The 25,152-nt window shown below is 48.3% G+C and overlaps 1 protein-coding gene across 1 annotated transcript in view; it reads left to right on the forward strand.

Moving 5' to 3' along the window:
* Nucleotides 1-1,255: 1,255 nt before the first annotated feature.
* TTL (tubulin tyrosine ligase) overlaps nt 1,256-25,152 on the forward strand; it is a 39,661-nt gene continuing 15,764 nt past the window's right edge. The window contains exons 1-2 of the mRNA XM_079968929.1: nt 1,256-2,111; nt 23,037-23,115. Of these exons, the coding sequence (XP_079825055.1) occupies nt 1,955-2,111; nt 23,037-23,115 (236 nt within the window). The 5' untranslated portion in view covers nt 1,256-1,954. The remainder of the gene's footprint in view (nt 2,112-23,036; nt 23,116-25,152) is intronic.

Genomic DNA, 25,152 nt, shown 5'->3' on the forward strand with positions numbered 1-25,152 from the left:
AACCAGTGCCCATCGGTACATTAAAGGTAAAAGGACCCCTGACCATTAGGTCCAGTTGTGGCTGACTCTGGGCTTGCGGTGCTCATCTCGCTTTATTGGCTGAGGGAGCTGGTGTACAGCTTCCAGGTCATGTGGCCAGCAGAACCTTCTGGTGAACCAGAGAAGCGCATGGAAACGTCATTTACCTTCCCGCCAGAGCGGTACCTATTTATCTACTTGCATTTTGACGTGCTTTTGAACTGCTAGGTTGGCAGAAGCAGGGACCGAGCAACGGGAGCTCACCCCGTCGCGGGGATTTGAACCACTGACCTTCTGATCAGCAAGTCCTAGGCTCTGTGGCTTAACCCACAGTGCCACCCGCATCCCTTATGAATACATTAGAGGATGGCAATATGAGAACAGGCCTTTTCTGCGGTGGCTCCGTTTGTGGAACGCTCTCCCCAGGGAGGCTTGCCTGACAACTTCATTACATATCTTCAGCCAGAAACGAGTCTCTTCCAACCAGAAATCTGGCTGATTCTATGGCTTTTTTAAAGTGTTTGTGGGTTTATTTTTGTTACGCATTCTGTATTTTTGTTTTCTATTTTTCTTACATCTTAGAACTGCAGTGTTGTAAGGGGTCCCAAGGATCATCTGGTCCACCCCCACCCCCAATGCAAGAGTCTTTTTGCCCAATGTGGGGCTCCTACCCACGGCCCTGAGATTGAATCTCGTGCTGTACCGACTGAGGTCTCCCAGGCCACTATCCCAGTCCTGTTGTGAACCGCCCTGAGATCTTTGGATGAAGGGTGATATGCAAATTTAACAATAACCATAACATTTTGTGGGAGTTGGATGAGATGTATCCAGCCAGCCCCTGATGGTAGCAGCACGATGATGGGTTTGCTAGTTTTTAGGCGTGCGTGTGAGAAAGAGGGAATGCGTGTGCAGCGAGGAGGGCCCAGAACCCCATTGTCTGCACCCAGCTTGCCGCAGGGTACATATTTGGAGATGCTGCGCGCCTCTGCAACGCCTCCTCTCGAACAAGCGCAGAGAATCAGCCCCCTTTGCGCTTCGGATCCGGAGCGAAAACGCACGATCGCGCACCCACACACCGAATCAGCTCCGAATTAATCGCACCCAAAGAGTTTGATAAGTGTTCTGGGAACAGAAAGGACAGGCGGGCAGACGCGGCGAGGCGCTTTTTCCCGGAGCCCGGCCCCCTTTTGCTCCCTGACCCCTGCGCTCCGCGGCCCCGGATCACGGCGGGGTGGAGCCAAGATGGAAGAGGAGCCGCTGCCGACGCTGGCGGAGGGGGAGAGGCTGCCTCGGTCTTCCCAGAAGGCGTTTCCTCCTCCTCCTCCAGAGATAGGCGTGCGCCTCTCTGCAAGCGGCAGCGGCAGTGAAAGTTCGGGCTTGTGAGAGCGCCTCCTCCGCACGGGTGACCATGGCCCTCCGGGGATCGCTGGACAGACCCGGGGACCGCTCGGCCGCCGCTTTTTGATCCGGCTCCTGCTGCTGCCTTCGGCGCCTTCCTCGCGAGCATGTAGGAAGGGGTGACAAGAAATGCTCGGGAGTCCAGCGCTCGAAGGGAAGGTGCCCGGGCTCTGATCCAAGGAAGGCGCGCGCCCGGATCCCACCCCCGGCCACCCTCCCCGGGGCCGCGGAACCAGAGTCAGACCCGGCGGCAAGCCTCCTCCTCTGCGCCCTCTCGGTTTCGCCGCCGCCGCCGCCCCTAACTCGTTTTTGAGCCCGGCAGGGTGTCTACGTCTCTTGCAATGCCGGTTTGGATGGTTTTTATTTTGGGGGGGCTAAGAGACGGCGGGGCCCCCACGCCTTTTTAATCCATGGCTCCAGGGCTTGCTCTTTGATCCGGCCAGGTGGGGCGGGGGAGTGGCGGCGCATTTTGCGCCTCTATTTATTTATTTATGGTTCATTTTTAAATACACACACACACACACACATATATACAAAGATGTACACGTTTGTGGCACGGGATGAGAACAGCAGCGTCTACGCGGAAGTCTCCAAAATCCTGCTTTCCACCGGACAATGGAAGAGGCTGAAAAGGGACAACCCCAGGTTTAACCTCATGCTGGGGGAGAGAAACAGGCTGCCATTTGGGAGACTGGGTAAGCGAGCGATGGGGCCGACAGTTATCCGGGCAAACGAGCTGGGGGTTTTTTTTGCGCTCTCGAGCATCAGGTTTCCGCGCAACACTCATAAAGCTGCGCTTGGTTGTATGAATGGGCGCGCGGGGGAGGCAGCCGGCTGCGTTCGAAGCGATACGGCGCCGGGTTTCCTCCCCCTAGACCCGCTTCTTATGTATGCAACTGCTTAAGTTTGGGTGCACAAGAGGAGGGGCGTGAGAGAGAGGGTCTGTCTGGCTCGTGGCGCATATAACTAGATTTGGGTGTTGGCTACTGCAACCAGGGAGTGACTTGACTGCTTCGCAAGTCCGCTTGGGGATTTGCTTTTTCGGGGGGGGGGGGGTTGGAGGACAGAAAGTAGCTGGAGTAAACGACATACTGTACTGGCACAACGTCATAAAATTGGCATCCCTTGTACCTTAACCTCCTGATATATTTGTTATCAGTGTTTTTTAATGAATTGCGGCAATTGTGAAACTAATTTGGTCTGGGGTGCTCCTCTTGGTAAAGATAATGATGCATTTGGTTGGGTCTCAATCACAACATAATGCTGAGAATCACATTTCTATAGGAATACTTAGATTTCTGCCCCACTCCCAAAGGAACTACTGGAGAGCAAACTTATATGGCAGCCAGTCCCTTATTAGGTACTGAAATGTAATTTATGCCTTTTCATATTAGACGGTGGTTAGAAGCAACCACAGATCACCAGCAAGCTGCCCTTTGGCTGCCCTAACCCTTGACCATTTTAAAAAAAAGACTGCTGGCAAAAAAAATGAGAGGTGGGTGACACCTGGCTTGTGAGCAGTACATGTGAAAAGGATCTAGGAGTCTTGGTTGACCACAAACTTGACATGAGCCAACAGTGTGATGCAGCAGCTAAAAAAGCCAATGCAATTCTGGGCTGCATCAATAGGAGTATAGCATCTAGATCAAGGGAAGTAATAGTGCCACTGTATTCTGCTCTGGTCAGACCTCACCTGGAGTACTGTGTCCAGTTCACCTGGAGTACTGTGTCCAGTTCTGGGCACCACAGTTCAAGAAGGACACCGACAAACTGGAACGTGTCCAGAGGAGGGCAACCAAAATGGTCAAAGGCCTGGAAACGATGCCTTATGAGGAACGGCTAAGGGAGCTGGGCATGTTTAGCCTGGAGAAGAGGAGGTTAAGGGGTGATATGATAGCCATGTTCAAATATATAAAAGGATGTCACATAGAGGAGGGAGAAAGGTTGTTTTCTGCTGCTCCAGAGAAGCGGACACGGAGCAGTGGATCCAAACTACAAGAAAGAAGATTCCACCTAAACATTAGGAAGAACTTCCTGACAGTAAGAGCTGTTCGACAGTGGAATTTGCTGCCAAGAAGTGTGGTGGAGTCTCCTTCTTTGGAGGTCTTTAAGCAGAGGCTTGACAACCATATGTCAGGAGTGCTCTGATGGTGTTTCCTGCTTGGCAGGGGGTTGGACTCGATGGCCCTTGTGGTCTCTTCCAACTCTATGATTCTATGATTCTATTCTATCTCCAGGTGTTCAACAGAAGTGTTGTTGTGCGTGTGTCATTGTTGATGATAAAACTAACAAGAGTGCCCTTTATTGAAGTGACATGGGAAGGACTTTTCCTAAGTTGGGAATAGTCTTTGGGAAATAGTAATTAAGCTGTGTGCAAAAGACGGATGAATCTTAAACACTTGTTATATCTTTAATACAATGACCCAAACACACGGCAAAAAGAGTTTAGTTCACTAACCTCCTCTATTTGAGTTGTTCATAGTTACTGGTTGACTAACTTTAAAGCTGATCCACATTGAAAGCTGATCCACAGACCTCTGGGTATAGGGTGGTATATAAATTATTATTATTATTATTATTATTATTATTATTATTATTATTAATGTGAACAAAAATGAATGACATTGCAAATTTCTGTGCTGCCTCTTAATTTTGTGTAATAGTCTTTATTTTCTTCAGTGGGGTTATTTTTAAAATGCCATTTGTGGACTCTTCTGACAAGACATTTGAGCCTGTTCAACCAAAAGAGAATAATGTGCTTTTGGAACAGGTGGCTTCTCCGAGAGATGGATTCCTGGGAGGAGAGAGAGCATTAGGGGGATGTAGGAATAGTGGAGACAACCCCAGAGAGAACTGTAGTGCAAAATACCTGGAAGGCACATGGCGAAGGACGAGCTTCATTGGTTGACTTTGGGGCAGGATGAGCTTTGGGAGGGTGGAATAAGTCCTGGAATTAAAAACAAAACAAAACCATAGAGTGCTTTGTACTTGGGAAGAATTGCAGAAATAGCTAGCTCAAAACAGCATTGGAAAGTGCATCAAGGATTCTAGTAGGCCTGAAGCTAAGCATGAGTCAGTAGCTAAAAAGGCTGAGTCAGGACCAAGTTCCATAATTTGACTATTCACTGCACAAAGAGGTACTTTCCTAAATCTTCCAACATTCATTCAGCCTCACTGGATGCCCACAAAGTCCTAGTGTTACGAGAGAGAGAGAGAAAAAATTCTCTGTCCACTTTCTCCATGCCATGCAGAATTTTATAAGCTTCTATTGTATCACCTCTTTCTTTTCTCCGAACTAAAAAGTCCCCAACGCTGCAATCTTCCCTAACAGAGGAGTCTCTCCATCCCCTTGATCATTTGTGTGGCCCTTTCCTGAACCTTTCCCAGCTCTGCAATATCCTTTCAAGAAAGGGGATTTCAGCTAAGGATTAGGAAGAACCTCTTGATGCTGCTCACTGTTTGATAATGGAACAAGGTGGATGACTTAGCTCTCATTGGAAGGTTTTAAGCAGAGGCTGGATGGTTCCCCTTTAGGGATGTTGGGTTGCTAGCACTAGATGGTTGAACTGGTGAACTTGGTGGATTCTTTTGACTCTTATTATTCTGTTAATCCCAAGTTTTTCAGAAAATCAAACTAGGAAAGAAGAGTCCCAGCCTTCTGCCACCCTACAAGGTAGAAGATCACACACTGAGCCATGTGCTTCTTTCTGAGATAAATGGGCAGTCATCATAATAAACAGTCCTATGCATGTCTAGTCAATGGGATTATTCCCAAGTAAGTGCATATAGGATTGGGTACATTCATGGGTACATGAACAGGATCATTATTTAAGCAAACCAAACAAATCCATATGTTCCATCTGCAGACAAATCCTACGGAAATGTAAACGTCATGGAAACTAGCCTTGAGGGGAGTGTGACAGTAGGATGGGCTCTGCAGTTGCTCTGCTCCCAACATACAGAAGTCCTTCTCCAAGGTTATGAGTTCCCTGCTTTGCCATTTCATCCCCTGTGTGGATCATGAATCTTAGTAATTGTTTTAACTGATGCATGAGTAAGAATAGCCGGGTTCAGCTGCTCTAGATAGGTGACATACTAGCAGCTGCACCAACTCGAGGAGAACCCACGATCTAGGACCAACTCGAAGAGTTCCCCATCCAAGATAGGTTGTACCTCTCCATCTAGACTGATCACATGTACATACACATGGTACCCCCGTCTTGGTCTGCATTAAGGACAGTTTCAGAGCTCGGGACAGCTAACAGAGAATATTCTCATAACTCACCTTGTGTAGCCTTCTAACTGGAAGTGTGTCTTATCCTGTTTGTGGATTGGACACCTCTACAAAACTACAACTGCTTTTGTGCTAGTGTTACTGATGGAATGATTGCAAACAAAATGCAAAGTCAGAATAGCTGGCCAGGCAGCAGGACTGGTGAGCAACAATTCAGACAAAGGAAGTTAGGACTGATTGATAATGGAACATGAGTCAGCAATTAAGGATGGTTGCATAAAATGCTAATGGACTGCATTAGCAGAAAGCTTCATGTCCAGATTTCAGGAACCAGTGCTGATTTTCTTGGCTCTGATGAGTTCTCAGCTGATGCACTCTGTAAAGTTCTGGATACCACAATTATAAACAAATGAAAGATCCGCCTTGTAGCCTTGGGACTTTTCCCAGCCCAAATCCTGTTCCAACAGGGCTACATTGTGCCCTTGTGTAAATAAAGGGTGAAGCATGGTCAGGCTATTCTTGCTAGCTGTGTTTTGTTTTTAAAAGAAGCAAGTTGTGTGCTTCAGCAGTACAGAAGGGAAGACTGGGTTAAAAGAATGAAGAAAGTACAGTATAGCTATATTTTCAAGTGGGCGTTTGCAGGCAAAGAAATAAACCTGACTCCTGAAAGGCGCTTAACATGGAGCTGCTTTTGAAGACAGCTTGGAAGCTTCTGCTGGAACAGAATGTGGTAGCATAGCTTTTGACTAGAGGAAACTACAGGGATTGCTTAACACCAGCCTTGTGCCAACCTCATCATTATTAGTTTGTCTCCAGGCCATATTAATGGAGTTTGCTTTCCCTAAATGCTCTGGGTTTTCGTTGGATTTATCTTAATGAGTTGTAGGTGTCCCTGCGTATGTGCCTTTGCCACTGCAGCGTTAAAAGTATGCTAACAGTACATGCAATTCAGGTTGTTACGATTCTCAGCTGCTCGAAGGCCATATGGCAGAAAGCGACCTATGAACTTGAGAGCTATTTATATTTAAGGGGTAGTGCTGTGGTCTAAACCACTGAGCCTCTTGGGCTTGATGATCAGAAGGCTGGCAGTTCAAATCCCCGTGACAGGATGAGCTCCCGCTGCTCTGTCCTAGCTCCTGACAACCTAGCAGTTCAAAAGCATGCCAGTGCAAGTAGATAAATAGGTACCACTGTGACGGGAAGGTAAATGGCGTTTCCATGCACTCTGGCACTTGTCACGGTCCTCCGTGCACCAGAAGCACCAGTTGCTGGGCACATGACCCGGAAATCTGTCTGTGGACAAACGCCAGCTCCCTTGGCCTGAAAGCGAGATGAGCGGCGCAACCCCATAGTCGCCTTTGACTGGACTTAACCGTCCAGGAGTCCTTTAAAAGGTAAAGGTAAAAGGACCCCTGACCATTAGGTCCAGTTGTGGCCGACTGGGGTTGCGACGCTCATCTCACTTTATTGGCCGAGGGAGCCAGCGTACAGCTTAGCATGACTAAGCCGCTTCTGGCGAACCAGAGCAGTGCACGGAAACGCTGTTTATCTTCCCACCAGAGCGGTACCTATTTATCTATTTGCACTTTGACGTGCTTTCGGACTGCTAGGTTGGCAGGAGCAGGGACTGAGCAACGGGAGCTCACCCCGTCGCGGGGATTCGAACCAGCGACCTTCTGATCAGCAAGTCCTAGGCTCTGTGGTTTAACCCACAGCGCTACCCACGTCCAATAGGAGTCCTTTACCTTTACCTTTTTACCTTTATATTTAAACAATGCATTAAGTGATTGCATGAATGTGCCACAATTTAAGAAGGATATTGACAAGCTGGAGTGTGTGCAGAGGAGGTCAAGCAAGATGATCAAGGGTCTTCATTTCATATGTTAGTACATTCCTTTTACTCATATTTTCAGCAGTAAACAATACTATTTTAAAAAATGGTTTAATCACTTTCCTTTCCTTTGCTGAACCCCTTCTGTTTGAAATTTGCACCAGTATGGTCTATAAAGCATCTCCAACAGGGATGTATGATTGATTGGCATAATTATATTAAAATTACTATTCTCCCCCCTTCCCCCCATTTTATATTTTGATCTTAGCTGCATGTATCAGTGTGGTTGTTTTTGTTTTTAGCCATGCTCAGATTTATCTCTTGAGCCTAAGGGTATAGAATGCAGATGTTGTCAGACTCCAATTCCCATCAGCCCCAGATTATAACAAGGGTTGCCCTGAAAAATCTGTCTTTAAATTCAGCTCTGTGCAAGGCCAGATGTCAGGATGTGTGATGAAGCCGTACGAATGAAACTAATCTTTGACAAATTGTGAAGGAGCAAGAACGGCAGGTGACACAGCAAGTGAAGGGAGAGTAATCAAATCCAGGTGGAAGTTCTGCATAATTTCAAGGGAATCTTGGGCTTAGATGAGGAGCGGAATCTACAAATCTCTATGGAACACGAAGTTCAACTTGGATGTAATTAGAGAGAGAGAGATTAGAGAGAGAGAATGAATTATTAATATGGTTAAGGGATATTCATCCCCATTTAGGACTGCTTTACCCTATATCAGAGGCTGAAACACAACATGCTATCCTGGGATAGGGAAGCAACCTGAGGTATCTAGACAGTCAGGAAAATAGAGTACAATATGCTTCTCCAACAGATGTGGGGAGATGTAGTATACTTATTATTCTGTTATTAAATTTCTATACCGCCCTTCATTCAAGGATCACAGGGTGGTTTGGAAAATAAAAACACAAAAATATATACCATAGTAACAAAGAAAAACAATAACCCCTACACACGGTTTAAAAGGCCATTGATTGTTTAATTAGCCAAAGCGCTTGGGAGACAATAAATGTTGTTGCCTGGCACCTAAAGAAATATAGCAGAAGTGTTCTAGGAGCCTCAAAGGATGATCTCAGGGTCTGGGTCAATTCCTATGGGGAGAGGTGGTCCTTGACGTATTGAGGTCCTGAGCCACTTAAGGCTTTATAGGTTAAAAACAGCACCTTGAATTGGGCCCGGAAACTAATCGGCAGCCAGTGCAGTCTGGCCAAATTGGTCTAATACAGTGGTCACTTGGGTTGCGAACGTGATCCGTGTGGGAAGCACGTTCGCAACCCGCAGCGCTGCATTTGCGCATGCGTGGGTTGCGATTCAGTGCTTCTGCGCATGTGCAAAGCACGATTTAGTGCTTCTGTGCATGTGCAATCGCCGAAACCCGGAAGTAACCCGTTCCAGTACTTCCGGGTTCGGCACAGCCTGAAATTGCGCAACCCGAAGTGTCTCTAACCCAAGGTATGACTGTATGCTCAAACCGTCTTGTCCCGGTGAGCAACTTGGCTGCTGAATTCTGCACCAAGCTGTCTTCAGCGGCAGCCCCACAAATAATGCATTGCAGTAATCTTAACCTAGAGGGTAGCAGAGCATAGGCAACAGAAGTGAGGCTATCCCTGTCCAGATATGGGCATAGCTTAGCCACCAGTCAAAGCTGATGGAAGGCTGTCTAAAACTGAGGCCACCTGAGCTCACATTATGGTAATGAATACATCATCATCATCATCATCATCATCATTTATTTCTATACTGTTCTTTATCCGAAGATCACAGGGCAATTTACAATAAGTACTCCCACTAGCAGTAACTACTTTCCACTAGCAGTACCTCAATCTTATCTGGATGGAGCTTAAGTTTGTTGAATCATAGATTGTAGAGTTGCAATGGAACCTGTGAATCAGGGGTCAGCAACCTTTTTCAGCCGTGGGCTGGTCCATCGTCCCTCAGACCATGTGGGGGGCCGGACTATATTTTTTGGGGAAAAAATAATGAATGAATTCCTATGCCCCACAAATAACCCAGAGATGCATTTTAAATAAAAGCACACATTCTACTCATGTAAAAACACGCTGATTCCCGGACGATCTGCGGGCTGGATTGAGAAGGTGATTGGGCCACATCCGGCCCCCGGGCCTTAGGTTGCCTTCCCATGCTATGGATCATCTTGTCCAATCCCCTGCAATGCCGGAACATGCAGCTATTGAATCTGTGACCTTGGCGTTACCAGCACCATGCTCTACCCAACTGAGCTACCCATCTCTCTCATCCAGTCCGTTACCAAGGCAAGACACTGGTCCAGCACTTCCACTGCCTCACCTGCAGATGTAAAGGAGAAATGGAGCTGTGTGTCATCAGCCTACTGCTGGCAACGTACTCCAAAACTCCAGATGACCTCACTCAGCGGTTTCATGTAGATGTTATTTTTATATATATATATATATATATTTATTAGTTTTTTAACATAACATTTTCAACAATTATTAAACATACTTTTATATCTTATGCACTTTTTTTTAACTTCCATCCATCCCATCTGAAATTTTTCAAATCTTATCACTTAATTTACATTTCTTACTTTCACTATTACATTTAAATATTATAACTAATGTCTCCCTTATTTCTCTTTGCAATATTTCATATATTTCCCCTTACAAAACTTCTTGTAGTCCTACTAGCGTAATTTGTTGATTACAGTTGCTCTTCAAATAGTTCGTATATTTCTTCCAAACTTCTGTAAATCTCTGGTCCCGCAGGTTTCGAATCCTTCCTGTCATTTTATCCAAGTCTGCATAGTCCATTAATTTTGTCTGCCCTTCTTTCGTTGGTATTTTTTCTTGGTTCCATTTCTGGGCCAACAGGTTTCATGTAGATGTTAAACAGCATCTTAAATTGAACTTCGTGTCCCTTTAGAGATCCAAGATCCTCCTGCTTATCTAGCCTGAGATGATTCCCTTGCAGTTCTGCAGATTTGCCTCCGGATTTTGTTACTCTCATCATTTCCTGCGCCATCTCCCGTTTTTGCTCCTTCGTGATTTGTCCAAGTTTACTTCTACCCTAACAGTTTAATAACCCTTCTTGACATCCGGCCTCGTGCAGAGCTAAACCCAAAGGCAGATTTCACAGAAACCCTTGTTAAGATCCGCCTCTCCTTCGGCAATTAAAAACACTTGGATAAGTACTGTGTAGGCTCAGTGGCATATTTTTTTATTTTGTTCCTTGTTTTAAGCACCAACACTTCAGCTCTGTCAATGCCTCCATTGTTGCCTTAAAAAAGAGCTTTCTGATCGCCCTCCACCACCATCTGTGGGGAGGAAAGCCAAGAGCTCTGTTGAATCTCCTTTGTCAATGGTCTTTGATACAATTCTCAACGTGAATACATTTGATGAGGGAGGCTAGGTTTTTGGAATATTTTCCCAGGCCTGCCTCACTTTCGCAAGCATTCACCACTTGGAATTGTTCTTATACAGTGGTACCTTGGGTTAAGTACTTAATTCGTTCCAGAGGTCCGTACTTAACCTGAAACTGTTCTTAACCTGAAGCACTACTTTAGCTAATGGGGCCTCCCGCTGCCGCCGCGCTGCCGGAGCACGATTTCTGTTCTCATCCTGAAGCAAAGTTCTTAAACTGAAGCACTATTTCTGGGTTAGCGGAGTCTGTAACCTGAAGCGTATGTAACCTGAAGCGTATGTAACCCGAGGTACCACTGTAGGTTCTTAAATTTCAACAAACGTCGTCAAACCTTGGCGTGGCTACGTCTGGTTCTAATGCCCAACGTACCGTGGCAGTGGGGCCCTGAAAATATATCGCACAAGAGCCTTGACCAATTCATCCATCGAGAAGCTATTATGATACTAGCATCATGCATTATACATGAGAAGCCCGGTGAAAGTTCGCCTGAGGTCAGTTGAAAAGCTATATTCATGCAGTTTTACACTTCGGGACAATTCACACCAACTCTCACTACTTTCTGTGTTTCCTCCACCGTTAAAAAAACAACAACCCTGTCAGGGGTTCAGGGAGAGAGGCGCAGAGGAGGGAGGAGACCGAGAGTGAGGGAGAAGGATTCCAGCCTGACGAGGAAGAGGACGACAATGACCCGAGATGGTCCATGAGTCCGTCCAGTGAATCGGAGGATTCCCAAAAGGGAGCCCCCCTGGTCAAGCCAAGGGGAGCCCAAGGGGGAAGCAGTCAGGAGCAGGGGAACGTAGGGGGAACCGCCAGTGGGAGTTGGAGATCGAGACCTGCTTCTCCACCGGAACGGAGTGAAGAGGGTGGAGTTACCAGTGTGTCGGGAGGAACAGAACAAGGAGCAGAGGGGGGAAGGAGATCGGGGCAAGACGTCCTGCCGGAAGGGGCGGAGAGCAGTACCGGGAGCAGTGTGGCTGTTGAAAGGAAGGTCAGGAGCAACGTACGCGCGCCAAGTTCAAATGTGGAGGCGCGCGGAAGTGGGGAGAGCTCTGGGGAGGAGCCTGGTGCTAAAGCACGAAGGAGGGGGCAGCAGGCAGGAGAAGACTCAGCCTCTGGGGAGTCCCGGAAAGAGGGAACACAGGGGGGCAGGAAGACCCTGCGGAAAAGGAAGGAGAGGAAAAGGTGGAGCAGCACAAGCCTCTTAAATTGGTGCAGGGGAGGGACGGACTCAGAGGGGACTTCTAACATCTAAGGGTAACAGATGTGGAGCCACGGAGTTTGGATGTAATCACGACAATGATCTTCAATAAAACCTTTTGTATATAACTTGGACTGGACTTTGGTCTCTTGTGAGCTGGGACCCAGGGTGGCTCTGACAGTAAGTCCCCTCTCTAGAACGCAAAATTTTTTTTTTGCAAAGCTCACGAACGGTGACAGCCATGAGTGCGGAGGAGCAGTTGACAGCTCTGCGAACTACAGTTTCCGAACTCACTGCTGCAGTCCTTGCGTCTCAGAAGAAGCATGACGAAATGGAGAAGCGCTGCCAGGACCTGCAAACCAGGTGGGAACGTGCAAGCAGGGAAGGGTTCCCAGGGTCCAGATCAGAAGGGATTGGACTTGGACGGAGGGGGGGCAGCCTAGTCACCCACTTCGATGGGAACCTGAAGCACTACCCCAGTTTCAGAGCAGACGTTTTGTATGCGTTGCACTTGCTTCGTCATGACTTTAAAGATGAGGAGGAGAAAGTGGGGTTTATTGTTTCTCACTTGCATGGGCCGGCCAGAGACTGGTTGCGCAATTTGTGGCGTGAAGATGGCCCTGCCCGCCGCGATGCAGATGAATTCATTAAAGCAATGGATGCCTGCTTCCAGTCAACTGTAGATGTGGATCTTGCACGCAGGGAAATTTTTGGATTGCGGCAAGGCAAAGCCACTGTGCGTCAGTACCATTCCAGATTTTTTGCTTTACTGACTGCGCTAAGCTGGGAGAAGGATTGTGCACCTGTGAGGGATTTGTTCTGGGAGGGGCTCAGCGGTCCCATTAAGGATGAACTTGCCAGGGGAGACAGACCCCAGACCCTGGAGGAGCTTGTGCAGAGGGCTTTGGCGATTGGGATAAGGCACGAGGGACGTCCTTGGCACACTGAGGAAGAACGTCAGGTGCGTCCACCAGCGAGGACGTCTTCTTTCATCCCCAGGGAGTTCAGTCAATCACATCCTTCGCCACTGGGAAGGCAGGGGGAGGAGCCCATGGAACTTGGTGGTGCTAAGGCTCAAGCAACAGCCAGAGCCCCAGCTTCCGGTGCAGTAAAGGCACAGCCTCCTAGAGGGACCAGGAAGTGTTACATTTGCGACAGTGCACAGCACATGGCGAAAGAGTGTCCCCAGAGGCTGCAGAAACACACTGCAGCTTTAGCAACTGTTGCAGCAGAAATGATGCAAGCAGAGCAACCTCAGGGAAACGACAGTGCCTGGCTGGAAGCAGAGCTGCTGGGGCTCAGCCAGGCGAATCTGTAGAGCAGTCCCCAGCGCTTTTGCAACGCACAGACCCTTTACCACCCAAGCCAGCGGTGCAGCTCACTGCAACACTTCAGTTGCCGAATGGAACCACCCTGGAAGTCCCCATCACGATTGATTCTGGGAGCAACGCAGATTTTGTGGGGACGCACTTTGTCAAGCAGCATCGCATAGCGCTTCTGCCAGCGACAACACCTCTGAACGTAGTCACGGTGGATGGCAGGAAATTGCTAGGAGGACAAGTTGTGCAACAGACGCCTCCCATGGTGATGAGGATTGGAAATCATCGAGAAGTCATCAGCTTCAATGTCACCCGCCTTTCAGACACGCCTATAGTATTAGGCATGAGTTGGCTGGAGAGACACAGTCCTGCTGTAGCGTGGTACCAACGGCAGATCACCTTTTGCTCATCGTACTGTGCTCAACATTGCATCCAGTCCAGCCAGGAGGAGGGAGCTGAGCAGCAGTTGCAACTTGGCATGGTGCAGGCAGTACCCCGCAAGTACGAGGGGTTCCTGGAGGTTTTCTGCGAGAAGGAAGCTGACCAGTTGCCGCCCCACAGGCCTTATGATTGTGCCATCGACCTGGTGCCAGGGGCGCAGTTGCCGACTGCAAAGCTGTATTCCATGTCTGAGGACGAGATGCAAGAACTCAGGGAGTTCATAGAGCACAATTTGAAGCGCGGATTCATCCGAGAATCGAAAGCGGTGGGGGGCAGTCCTGTTTTCTTTGTAAAGAAAAAGGACACGCCCCAAAAAAGACTCATTGTGGACTATCGATTCATAAACAGTAAGACCAAACCCAAGGCCTTCCCCATGCCCAAGATAGATGATCTCCTGGCAACCGTAAGGAAGGGGAAGATCTTCACCAAATTGGATCTGCGTGGAGCGTATAACCTCATACGCATCCGGGAGGGCGATGAGTGGAAGACGGCCATGTTCACGCCTCTGGGCACGTACGAATACAGAGTGATGCCATTTGGTCTCCAAAATGGATCTCACGTCTTTCAAGCATTTATGCATCACGTACTAGCGGGACTTCTATACAAGAAATGCGTGTGTTTCCTCGACGACATCCTGATCTTTTCGGAAACGGAGGAGGCCCATGAGAAGGACGTAAAGGAAGTCCTGCAGAGACTACGGGAGAACAAGCTCTACGCCAAGTTAGAGAAGTGCCAGTTTGATGTGACGGACGTGGATTTCCTAGGCTACAAGCTGTCCGACAAGGGGCTAGCCATGGACAGCGCCAAGGTCCGCGCGGTGTTGGACTGGAAGAGCCCTCGCAATCGGAAGGAAGTCCAAAGATTCATCGGCTTCGCCAACTTCTACCGCAAATTCATCAGAGGTTTTGCAAAGGAGACGGCAGCGATCACGGACACTCTCAGTTCCAAGAAAAAGAGGTTCGTGTGGACGGAACAGGCGGAGCGCTCTTTTCAGAAGCTTAAAAGCCTTTTCGCCTCCGAGGAGCAGCTGCTGCACGTGAATCCAGGCAAGCCCATACGAGTAGAGACCGACGCGTCAGACAGAGCGGTTGGAGCCGTACTCCTGCAAGAAGATCCACATGGAAACTGGAGACCCGGTGCCTTTTACTCCAGAAAGCTCAGCAAAGCGGAGCAAAACTACACCATATGGGACAGGGAGCTGTTAGCCATTCACGCAGCGTTCAAAGCGTGGCGACATTTCCTCATTGGAGCCCAGCACACAGTGCAGGTCCGCACGGATCACAAGAATTTAGAGTATTGGCGCACGGCGAAACTCCAGAGCCAAAGACACATGCGCTGGGCAGAGTTCTTCGCGGATTTCGACTTCAGGATAGAGTACGTCCCAGGGGACTCCAACGTTATAGCCGATGCGCTCTCCAGGAAACCGCAATATCTTGAGGAAGCGGCGCCAATAGCAGCCAGGCACATTTTTGCACCGCAGGCGTGGGCGTGCGCTGCCATCGCTGTCGACCTGGACGCAGTGCGACGCGCGTTGCAGGTAGATCAGTTTGCACAATCCAAAATAGAGGAGCTGCGTAGGGGTTCGCTGAGAGACGATGAGTTCCAGTTACGCGACGGACTGTTAACTCACAAGGGTGCCCTCTACGTGCCGAGCGACAAGCTCCGAGCAAAGGTTCTGCAGCAGTTGCACGACGCTCCCAGTGCGGGCCATTTCGGCAGGGAGAAGACAATAGAACTGGTGGCCAGGGACTTTTGGTGGCCCCAGATGCGAGGAGAAGTAGCGGAGTACGTCGCCAGATGTGACACTTGTCAGAGGTCCAAGCCAGTACACCAGAAGCCGGCGGGCTTGCTGGAACCACTGGAAACACCACAGCAACCGTGGGAGAGGGTGGCGCTGGACTTCGTCACTGACCTGCCCAGTTCCAGAGGCAAGACGGCGGTACTGGTGGTGGTGGACTTGTTCACCAAGATGGCGCACTTCATTCCCTGCGCGAAGGTGGCGACGGCGGAACAGACCGCCAAGCTCTTCATCGACCACGTGTTCCGGGCGCATGGGCTGCCGCGGGCCATCCTGTCCGACAGGGGGCGCCAGTTTATTTCCAATTTTTGGCAGAAGCTCCTAGGTATCCTGCGCGTCAAGATCAACCTAGCGTCGGCAAGACATCCACAAACCAACGGCCAGGCCGAGAGGGTCAACGCGATCATGCAGCAGTACCTGAGATGTTATGCAAATCAGCGACCCACAGCTTGGGTGGACTACCTACCGATGGCGGAGTTTGCCTACAACAACACGAAGCATGCGTCGACGGGGGTGACGCCGTTCTTCGCGAACAATGGACGTCATCCCAGGACCTTCCCGGGGTTCGTAGCACCAAGAGAGGGGGAGCCGCAAGAGGCCGACCAGTTCGCTGCAGAACTACAAGAGGTGCACGAGGAGCTGCGGAGACATTTGGAGCTAGCCAAACAAGCATATAAGGTGCAGGCAGACAAAGGCAGAAGAGTGGGAGAGGACATCCAGGTGGGGGACTGGGTGTGGTTAGCGGCCCAGGCGATGCCAACCAAGTCGTTGGCCAAGAAGAAGCTAGGGCACAGGCAGCTAGGACCATACCAGGTGGAGGCTAAGATCAACCCCGTGGCTTTTCGACTGGCCCTCCCCGAAGGTTCCAGAGTCCACCCGGTTTTTCATAGGTCGGTGCTCACTCCCTACAAGGCCCCGCACAGGTTTCAGGAGTCTGAAACAGTACCGCAGCCACGCACAGAGTCACCTAGGAGGGAGGGATCGCCTAGGGTCGAACCACTCAACGAGGTCACAGAGATCCTGGACTCGAGATGGGGGGAAGAGGGAATAGAATACTTTCTAGTCAGAGAGGGTGCACCAGTCAGTGCCAGTGGGTGGGTGCCGGACTACGCTTTAGACGAACCTCTTTTAAAGGACGAGTTCCATGCCCTTTTCCCACATAGACCCATGCCAGCCGAGTACTTCGATGACTGGCTCTTTACCCCCACATGTTCAGGCAGCACTTTCCACGGCTTTTCTTCAGCCGAGGAAAGAACGCCGAACTCAAACTCGCCCAGGGGATCGTGTTCGGGGGTGGACACAGAGCCCTCTTATTGGTGGGATGAGCAACCAGAGGAAGCCTGGCGCAAGAAATGGCTGAAGGGGCCTTGGCCGGCAGCACCAGACGAAGTAGCAATGGAAGAGGGAACTGCGAACATTTTGGGTGAAGAACCCGAATTCGAACACACGTACACCGAGCTGCCAGCAGAGGTCATGGACGTAGCCGAACTGTATCCTGCATCTACCTCCGAGGAGCTGCAGTTCCCACAACCCGCACCCGATGGGGGGGAGGGGGGAAGGGGGGGCTTCGAGGGGGGGATGGATGTCAGGGGTTCAGGGAGAGAGGCGCAGAGGAGGGAGGAGACCGAGAGTGAGGGAGAAGGATTCCAGCCTGACGAGGAAGAGGACGACAATGACCCGAGATGGTCCATGAGTCCGTCCAGTGAATCGGAGGATTCCCAAAAGGGAGCCCCCCTGGTCAAGCCAAGGGGAGCCCAAGGGGGAAGCAGTCAGGAGCAGGGGAACGTAGGGGGAACCGCCAGTGGGAGTTGGAGATCGAGACCTGCTTCTCCACCGGAACGGAGTGAAGAGGGTGGAGTTACCAGTGTGTCGGGAGGAACAGAACAAGGAGCAGAGGGGGGAAGGAGATCGGGGCAAGACGTCCTGCCGGAAGGGGCGGAGAGCAGTACCGGGAGCAGTGTGGCTGTTGAAAGGAAGGTCAGGAGCAACGTACGCGCGCCAAGTTCAAATGTGGAGGCGCGCGGAAGTGGGGAGAGCTCTGGGGAGGAGCCTGGTGCTAAAGCACGAAGGAGGGGGCAGCAGGCAGGAGAAGACTCAGCCTCTGGGGAGTCCCGGAAAGAGGGAACACAGGGGGGCAGGAAGACCCTGCGGAAAAGGAAGGAGAGGAAAAGGTGGAGCAGCACAAGCCTCTTAAATTGGTGCAGGGGAGGGACGGACTCAGAGGGGACTTCTAACATCTAAGGGTAACAGATGTGGAGCCACGGAGTTTGGATGTAATCACGACAATGATCTTCAATAAAACCTTTTGTATATAACTTGGACTGGACTTTGGTCTCTTGTGAGCTGGGACCCAGGGTGGCTCTGACAAACCCTTTTTTCTTTTTAAATATGCTCAAATGTGATCCTGTTGCATTGCTAGATGTTTCAAATGCGCATTTGCATAACGTATGCACACAGAGTCAGCCTATTTTGTCCGTCTAGCTCAGTAATGTTATTCTAGCAACAGTTCTCCAGGGAGCTGGAGCGAAGAAAGGTCTTCCATATCACCTGCTACCCGATTCTTCTTTTGTTTGTTTCAAATGCCTGGGATTAAATTTGGGACTTGCATCTGCATTCAGAGCATGTACTCTTACCACTGCTGAGTTACAGCTCCTCCCATCCTATAAGGCCCCATTTGCACTATACATTTAAAGCACTACTGTACTACTTGCCCTTGAGGCTGACCCAGAAACTCCAGCGGGTGCAGAATGCCGCGGCGAGGCTGCTTACAGGGTCCTTGCCGCGGGATCACATTCACCCAGTGCTTTACCAACTGCACTGGCTCCTGGTGGAGTACAGGGTCAGGTTTAAGGTGCTGGCTTTGACCTTTAAAGCCCTATGCGGCCTAGGGCCCATGTACCTACGGGACCGCCTCTCCTGGTATGCCCCGCGGAGGACCTTAAGGTCCGCAAATGACAACATTTTGGAGGTCCCAGGTCACAAGGTGGTTAGATTGGTCTCAACTAGGGCCAGGGCCTTTTCAGTACTGGCCCCGACTTGGTGGAACGCTCTGTCACAAGAGACTAGGGCCCTGCGGGACTTGACATCTTTCTGCAGGGCCTGCAAGACAGAGCTGTTCCGCCTGGCCTTTGGTTTGGACTCAGTCTGACCCTTATGTTTCCCTCCCCTTATGGTCTTGATTTATCGGCTACTTTAAAATGAGGCTGCATTTTAAATTGCATTTTAATCTGTATTTTAAATTGTTGGTTTTCCCCCCCCTCTCTTTTTCCTCTATTATGTTTTTACTGTGATTTTCTTGGTGTTAGCCACCCTGAGCCCGGCTCTGGCCGGGGAGGGCGGGGTATAAATAAAAATTATTATTTATTATTATTATTATTACTTGAAGCAGGCATGAAGTCCTGCAAAGAACCCGGGGAAGTGTAGTTGGCTAAGGTTGCTGAGAGTTGGTGGGGGGGCTCATACTCTCCTCAAAGAGCTACAATTACAGAGTGGTTTAACAATCATTCCCCCTTCCTAGGGAATTCTGAGAATTGTAGTTCTGTGAGGGGACCTGTAAGCGTTCCCAGGAATCTTTGGGTGAAGCCATGACGCTTTAAAGTGGAATGGTTCTGCTTTAAATGTGTAGTGCAGATGGAGCCTAAATCACGGTAGGGAAGAAGTCAGGACTCATTATTCCCGACTGAGGTTCTGCTCACTACACACCATACAGGGAATTATTTAAATTATTAAATTATTCTTACTACATTTCCACATCGCTTTGTGAATCTTCGTTTAACGTTCCCATAAAAATTCATCAGCTCGTTTTTTTTTAAAATCATGTTCTAATTAATCTTAATATACACATTTAATGATTCAATTTTGCCCAAGATAGACATCTCTACAAAGCAGTTTTACCTAATAGAATGCATTTTGTATGTTAGTGGAAATAACATACAAAATGCATTATAAATGGAGAAAGAATTATTATGCACACTTTCCCATAGTATGTTTGTTTCTGTTGTCATCTTCTTCGGCAGTCACTCGTAACTAAGTAAGATTGTCTTCCATGAATGTGGTCTTAACAGTGACCGTAGAGGCCAATTCTGAATCCACACATCCTTCCACAGTGGGGACCTAGGTTTCTAGGTGGGAGTTGATCATGGTGATGATTTGCCAAACGTGCCTTCCTCTTAGCTCATTTCTCCCTTTTACCCTGAGTTCATGCTTCTTCATAAAGGCTGTTCTCCATTTGGAGCGCTTGTGTTTGTTTCTGCATACATTGCTCATCTGGTGAACGTCATTGCAAAATTCATTGAAGAGTGAATTTCAAGGACGCTGTATTTCAGTTCTTGAATTGCTTTGGAAAGTGCAAATTATGTAGGTTTGCCTTCCAGTGTGAACTGAATCTAAGTTCTCTTTCATCTCTAGGCAAAAGGTAGATCGCTGGGTGATTTGTATTAGACGGGGAAGTCCTGCCTTCCAAATATTTAACAAAACAAAAATTACTGCCCAGCTACCCTCAATTGAACTGCTGAACAGAAGAAAGCATGGGAATGGATTTTTATGTGAAAGGACTGGCCTGCGTTCAGTTCTGAAACTCAGAACAGATTCCCGAGCTCTGAATTCTTTAATTCTGAATATCTCTTGCACCAGGGTCTGCTTGGCACATCTTGGGGCTCTAGTATAAAAGAAAGTAGATCCCGTAAGCCTGACATCTGCTGACCCTTGCTGTGTAGGTCTAGAAACGACTTAAGCTGCTTACGTCTCACAGAAGGCAATGGGATTTAAGCAGTCTGCCTGGGAAATTCCAGCCTTTGTATTATCAGATGTAAGGATGCCCAAATCTCTTCTTGCATATGCCCAAATTGGCTTCTTCGTAAACGTGAGCATTGCACACATTAATGCATCTCTTCTTGTCTGTCCATATCTGTCTATTGACCTTCATTATTCCTAGCTCATACACTGGATGCACTTTGACCTTATATTGTTATGCGAATTTGCCAGGGTTAAACTTTGCCCCCATATACTCCCCGTTTCCTCCTCCAGCTCTGTTTTTTTTTTAAAAAAAATAATTTTTATTAAGTTTCCATTTACCGAATTACACATATCATACCAATTAGTTCAAATTATATCAATACACATCATAAAGTCCAAATATTTTCCAGATTATAAATTTTTGTGGGGGGTACCCATGCTTCTCGATCAGCTGGAGTCCATTCATCTATATTTCTGCTGCTTTCCTGATGTTTTCAGTCCCATCTTCTCAACTCTTTGTCGTTACTCATTTTCCTTTTCTGTCACCTCCGAGTTCTCTCCACAAGTGGGTTGAAAGAAACAGTTTATATCTCTGTGTGGGCTTTTGTAATGCTCTCTCGTAAATCTCTCACAGAAATCCAATAATCAGGGCATTCGTTTGAGCAGACACGCCATCTTGTCACTCCGATGAAATACAGTCTAAATGTCCGCTCATCCAGCTCTGTTTGTAACTAACCACAGTTTAGTATCAAGTCTGAACCCAGAAGCTTTACTCGAATGAGCCAACTTCAAACCTTGGTTTATCCAGCTGGCTTGTTTCAATACACTGTGGCAATATTAACCCAAATTTAGGGCAATTGCCCATGCCTGACTCACCTGACTTATCGTTTGCCTACCTCCAGATCTAGCAGTGACTGGGTAGAAAACTTCTCCCTGTCCACTTTATCTACACCATGCCAAATTGTATACACCTCTATCCCCTCCCTTGCACTTTTTTCAAAACTAAAAAGCTCTAAATGTCATAACCTTTCTTCCAACCCCTTGACCTTTTTCTTTTCCCGCTTCTGAACTACTACTTCACACTGAAAGCTGGATGGGGGTGGGGGGGTGAATCACACTTGTGAATGCTCCCTGTGTAAAATTTTCCCTGCAAGTATAAATCTAGCACATTGCGGGGAGAGGTTCTAGGCCAGTCTGATCCCTTCTGAGCTACTTTTCTACTTGCAGGAATTTTGTGGGTTGTTGTTTTTTACATAGAGAAACATGCAAAATTTTAACTGGAGTGTATTTATTGAGACCCACTTGCAGTTAGAAATGTTATATAATCACCCCCACCTTCTGCATGTGTATCTGAGACTTCAGTCTTCATGGATTTGTAAAGAGATAAGAACCCTATCTTCTAAGCTACACGATGATGGAGTGAGGGAGTTTTCTGTTCTTCCCACAATGACTGTTTATACCACTTCAGTAAGGTGTCACTTCTGATTTGGTGCTAACGGCGGTTATTAACTCAGGGATGGTCATGCAGCTTGGGTTTAGAATGCCACTTTTTAGCCTTGGAGAAGCCAAAATCCTGCCTTCCAGATGTCTGTTGGACATCTGGCCCAGCCAGCGCCCACCTGGCCCAGCCAGCATGAGCAGTGGTCAGGGATTTGAAGTCCAAAATATCCTGTTCGCTACCCCAAATGAAATCAGGAAGAGTCATCAACCTGCCTTTCAGCAATGTGTGTTTAAGTACAAAAGAATAGATGTTACCGTGTGTGGCGATCACACACAGGGCCCCCGGACGCCTGTGCCAGTATCTCACGGGGACGCAAGGAGTCCAGTCAGTTGTTAACATAAACAAATAATCAAGTTTATTTTTAAATGCAGGAACAAGCTTATGGTTTCAGTTAACTTTACTTGGCAGTTTCTTAATCTTAGTTCCTAACAACTCCAAACTGATTATTCCAACTACCTATCTGACTCCACCTAACAATTCCTCTCAACCCACACCTAAACCTCCCTCTTCCTTCTTCAACTCCCAAACCTCAACCCTCAACTCAACTCAACTACCAACTCTCAACTGACTTTCAAAACCTCCCACTCTAACTTTTATTCTCCCCTTGCATTCTCACTGGCCAATCACATCACACCTATTTTGACCCTTTCCTTATGACCCATCCTAGGAGGCGAACGCCACACCGTGCTACCTTGGTTGTCAAACTTAATCCGTTCCAGGAGTCCATTCGACTCCCAGACCCATTCAAAAACCAAGGTGCGGCTTCCAATTGGCTACAGGAGCTTCCTGCACTCAAGTGGAAGCCGCGTCAAACGTTCAGCTTCTGAAAAACATTCTCAAACCAGAACACTCGCTTCCGGGTTTGTGGCGTTCGGGAGCTGATTTGTTCGGGAGTCAAGCCGTTCAAATACCAAGGTAGCACTGTATTTCCTTGAGGCTTGGGCACAAGCAAAATGGCTGGGATTTTAAATTTCACTTTCGCATTCCACCGAACTGGGTTTCCACCTAAAAAAAACTGGAGATCATTTGCCTGGATAAATATTTATCTCTTTTTTTAAAAAAAAAAACTTTTTCATGCGCACACATGTACACTTCCAAATTAAAAAAGAAAAGGTTAAGATATAAAAAAACCTCTCTCTTTCTCTTTTGTAGGTCACGAACCTGGACTTGTGCAGCTGGTGAACTATTATAGAGGAGCTGATAAGCTTTGCCGCAAAGCTTCTTTAGTGAAGTAGGTTTGGCTCTTTATTTGCTTTCTTGTAACTATGGGTTATGGGACGCAGGTGGTGCTGTGGGTTAAAGCCTCAGCGCCTAGGGCTTGCCGATCGAAAGGTCGGCAGTTCGAATCCCTGCGGCGGGGTGCGCTCCCGCTGCTCGGTCCCAGCGCCTGCCAACCTAGCAGTTCGAAAGCACCTCCGGGTGCAAGTAGATAAATAGGGACCGCTTACCAGCGGGAAGGTAAACGGCGTTTCCGTGTGCGGCTCTGGCTCTGGCCAGAGCAGCGATGTCACGCTGGCCACGTGACCCGGAAGTGTCTCTGGACAGCGCTGGCCCCTGGCCTCTTAAGTGAGATGGGCGCACAACCCCAGAGTCTGTCAAGACTGGCCCGTACAGGCAGGGGTACCTTTACCTTTACCTTTAACTATGGGTTATAAGGGACCCTGTGCAGCACGTTTTTGTCATTTTTTTCTGAAGTTACATGGGAGGGGGCAGTTAGATGCAGGATACTTGTGGGGGAGCACGCAAGGAGAGGAGAGGTTGAAGAAACTCCCATTGTGCAAGCAGAAGTCCTTGCACAGGGCTGCCACAGACATGAATCTTGCTCCAAGGATATTTACACCCTTGACATTTGTATTCTAAAAAAGAATGTTTATAATCATTGTTCCTTACTGTATGTTATGAGTCTTCTTTAAAAACCCATACCTTTTCTTGTGAAGGTGAAATAAATTACAGTGGTGCCTCGGGTTAAGAACTTAATTCGTTCCAGAGGTCCGTTCTTAACCTGAAACTGTTCTTAACCTAAAGCACCACTTTTAGCTAATGGGGCCTCCTGCTGCTGCCGCGCCGCCAGAGCACAATTTCTGTTCTTATCCTGAAGCAAAGTTCTTAACCCGAGGTAATATTTCTGGGTTAGCGGAGTCTGTAACCTGAAGCGTATGTAACCTGAAGCGTCTGTAACCCAAGGTACCACTGTACTGGGCCATTCTGCCATAGTTGTATGTCCTTTTCAAGACACATCTCTTGATAGACATGCAAAATGTAGTATAAACAACAAAGAGATTTGTGGCCCCTTAAAGACTATGGCTTGCACCCCGTAATTGTCAGTGCAAGGCTTTTCTCTTGTGCAGCGGGACTTCCTCCACCTACACACCCCCTAAATATGTTCTGTTCTGCGTTTCCCCCAAATCCCATGGAGCAGATTCGGGGAAAGGAGGAAAGTCCCTTTGTGCAAGAAAATCCTTGTGGTGATAGGACACGAGAGCTGCCCTCAACAAATTTATTACCGCGTAAGCCTCCATGGACTCAAGCTCACCCCTCTCCCTTTTTGCTGTTTCCTCTTAATAGCAACAAATCGCACCTTTTCCCCTGCAGCAGATCCCACAATTTGTTCCTTTCAACTTGTAAGAATATGAAACACAAAGCGTTCTTTGAAATAATAAATGGTACTATGACTGGAGGCCTTCCTTTGGCGATCCACATTCAGACCTAGCGTGATTTCCATGAAGCCGCCTTACACGCCACTCTGATTCTGTGTGAAAGATGCTTGAGGGCTCCTTTTGATGTGGTCTTAACCACTGAGCCTCTTGGGCTTGCCAATCAGAAGGTCGGCAGTTCAAATCTGCGCAACAGGGTGAGCTCCCATTGCTCTGTCCCAGCTTCTGCCAGCCTAGCAGCTTGAAAGCACGCCAGTGCAAGTAGATAAATAAGTACCGCTGTGGCGGTAAGGTGAACGGCGTTTCCGTGCGCTCTGGTTTCCGTCACGGTGTCCCGTTGTGCCAGAAGCAGTTTAGTCCTGCTGGCCACATGACCCAGAAAGCTGTCTGTGGACAAACGCCGGCTCCCTTGGCTTGAAAAGCGAGATGAGCTCTGCAACCCCATAGTCGTCTGTCACTGGACTTAACCATCTGGGGTCCTTTACCTTTATAAAGTGGCATAATGTGGGCCTTTTCATGCTGCCTTTATTTGCATATGGCGATAAGCCTTGAGGCTGCATGACTCGTTAATTTCAAATGAGCCTTCCTTAAAAACCCTGACCTTTTCTTGTGAA

Source organism: Podarcis cretensis (genome assembly GCF_951804945.1).
Source record: "Podarcis cretensis genome assembly, chromosome: 3".
NCBI lineage: Eukaryota > Metazoa > Chordata > Lepidosauria > Squamata > Lacertidae > Podarcis > Podarcis cretensis.